This window comes from Lolium rigidum, chromosome 7 (assembly GCF_022539505.1).
Source record: "Lolium rigidum isolate FL_2022 chromosome 7, APGP_CSIRO_Lrig_0.1, whole genome shotgun sequence".
In the NCBI taxonomy this organism is placed as follows: Eukaryota; Viridiplantae; Streptophyta; class Magnoliopsida; order Poales; family Poaceae; genus Lolium; species Lolium rigidum.
Genome location: NC_061514.1, coordinates 271,893,064 through 271,895,621, shown reverse-complemented (window position 1 = coordinate 271,895,621; position 2,558 = coordinate 271,893,064). Strand labels below are relative to the sequence as shown.

The 2,558-nt window shown below is 54.4% G+C and overlaps 1 protein-coding gene across 1 annotated transcript; it reads left to right on the top strand.

The window, feature by feature from the left end:
* The first annotated feature begins 936 nt into the window (after window positions 1–936).
* On the top strand, window positions 937–1,690 carry LOC124672762 (protein PELPK1-like). Its single transcript, XM_047208941.1, has one exon. It carries the CDS (start codon window positions 937–939, stop codon window positions 1,570–1,572), a length of 636 nt encoding a protein of 211 aa, XP_047064897.1. The 3' UTR covers window positions 1,573–1,690.
* Window positions 1,691–2,558: the final 868 nt, after the last annotated feature.

The window sequence follows — 2,558 nt, the reverse complement described above, 5'->3', positions numbered from 1 at the left end:
GCGCGGGTCGGCGCGCTCTTCGTCCGTCATCGTCATCCGAGCCTCCTCGATGGCGACGTCGAGGGCGTGGCCCCGCGGCGGCGGCGGGATTGGTACGCCGCCAGCACTTAGCCGCCACCCGCCGCCGGGAGGCCTCGTGTCCGGCGGGCAGGGGTACCCCGCCTGGTGGAGGAGGTGCCCCTCCCATGCGTGGAGCGACCGGCGGGGGAAGCCGTTGTTGGCTGCGCCGTCTTCGTCGTTGAACGCCATGGATCGGGAGAGTGGAGGGAGAGTGGAGGGGGGATACGCGTCGCGGCGAGCGGAGCGGGGTATATAGGCGCGGCTGGTGCCGGCGATTAAATGACGCGAGGAATGCGACGCGTCCGCGGCGAGCTGACCGGCGGCAGGCTTTTAGTGCGCGCGGAAGACGATGCGTGTGTCGCTGACCGGTCGGGTCCACCTCTGCGGCGAAGACGAAGCGAAAGCGCGGGAGAAATATCTCGGCGTTTCGCGCGCTTTCGCTTCGTCCGGAGTCCCCGAGCGCTCCCCGGTAGGCCGGGGTTGGCGTGGGCTCGCCGGATGGATGAAAGCCCAAATCCGGCGAAAAACGAGGAACCGGGGGCGCGGCTGGGCCATTTTTCGCCGTCCAGATGAAAAAATGGCACGCCGGGGGCCTGTTCGTGGAGACGAGTGGAGATGCTCTTAGGATCAAACACAAGCCGAAAATTTCTTCACACAAACTGAAGTAAGTAAACAACTACCATAATGCAGGTGACCTACCAGGGATCCATGCCAGTTCCCATTGTTGAGTATGACCACTAGTCTCTACTGCAAACATATAGAGAGATTTAAGTTCATTTAGCATGATATAAATATCAGGCATTCTCTCGTCTCCAAAGCATCACAGGCAGAAGCAACTCCTCACATACACATAGACAAAAGCGCAAACCTTTCACCATGGAAGCGTGCCAGAACACACTGTCATCCCTTGTCTTCCTCGGGGTCTTGCTGCTGCTGTCATGCAGTTCGAGCAGCGCAGCACGGCGCCTAGAGGAGGCCGTGCCTAAGGAGGACCACTCACCACATCCCATGGTGCCGGAGCTGCCAAAGCCCGAACTCCCACCACACCCTGCTGTGCCCGAGCTGCCGAAGCCTGAACTACCTCACCCTGTCGTCCCAAAGGAGCCGGAAGTACCGCACCACGCAGTACCAGAGATGCCAAAGGTGCCCGAAGTGCCACACCCTGCTGTGCCGGAGCTACCAAAGCCCGAGCTGCCGCCACACCCTGCAATGCCCGAGCTTCCCAAACCTGAGCTACCTCATCCAGTTGTCCCTGTGGTGCCAAAGGAGCATGAAGTCCCACACCCTGTCGTACCAGAGGCACCAAAGGAGCACGAAGTGCCCCATCCTGCCGTGCCTGAGCTGCCAAAGCCAGAAATTCCCCATCCTACCGTGCCCGAGCTGCCAAAGATGCCGGAATTGCCGCACCCCACCATGCCGGAGTCTCCAAAGCATGAACTTCAACCATTCCCCAAAGCCGAGCTTCCCCCGAAGCCTGAGTTCCACCTTCCAGAGCCAGAGACCAAGCCATGATCGGACTACCTACATCATCGGCGAGCTATCTAAGTTTTATATGTATACCAGATGCATGTGTGTGTGATTGTTATGTAAAAGTGTGTACTAGCTGTACATGTCGTTAGCCTGCGGTCGAGTTCGTGAGACGAGCTGGCTCTTTCATCAAGGAGCGTTAATGCGTTATGTATTGAGTTTGAGTGGTGTTGCATACTTGCATGTTGCATGTTGCAGCTGCTAGATCTGTTTTTAATACGTATATATGTGATACACGATGTATATGCATTGTATATACAAGAGTAATGCATACATTTTGGATTTTTTATACTTGACATTATGTTTGGATTTATACATGTATGCACTTCCTCCTAATAAATAAGTCTTATATTTTTTTTTGAAAAGTCGAGCTAAATAAGTTTGACCAGATGTTTAGAAAAAATTATCAACAACTACAAAATTATATGTATAATATGAAAATATATTTTATGGTGTATCTAACCATATTTGATCTCTAATTGTTATGGGCTTCACTACGGGAAAAATAGCCGTTGCCGTGCGACGCGTCTTTGCCGTGCGGTTGTGCATGGCAAAGATGTCTTTGCCGTGTATCATCAAAATGGGGCGCTCGGCAAAGAACTTTGCACGGTAAAATTACTGACGACGCACGGCAAAGAAGGTTTACACGGCAAAGCCATAATTCGGCGCACGGCAAAGAATAAAATCACGGCAAAAGTCAGAAAGGCGCACGGCAAAGGAATCACACGGCACAGCACGGCTTTGCCGTGCGGCTCAACCTCACGCACGGCAAAATACTCATGCGGATTGCTGACGTGGTCTACCCCACGTATCGCCAAGCTGCCGTGGCGCGGTCGCACGCACGCTGCCCCACCAGTACAAACCTACCCAGCTAGTCTTCGTCTTCCCCAGTCCAAACGCACGCACGCACGCTGCTCCATTACTCAGTCCACTCCTCTCTCCCAGTCCACTCCTCTCTCCACCCAGACTAC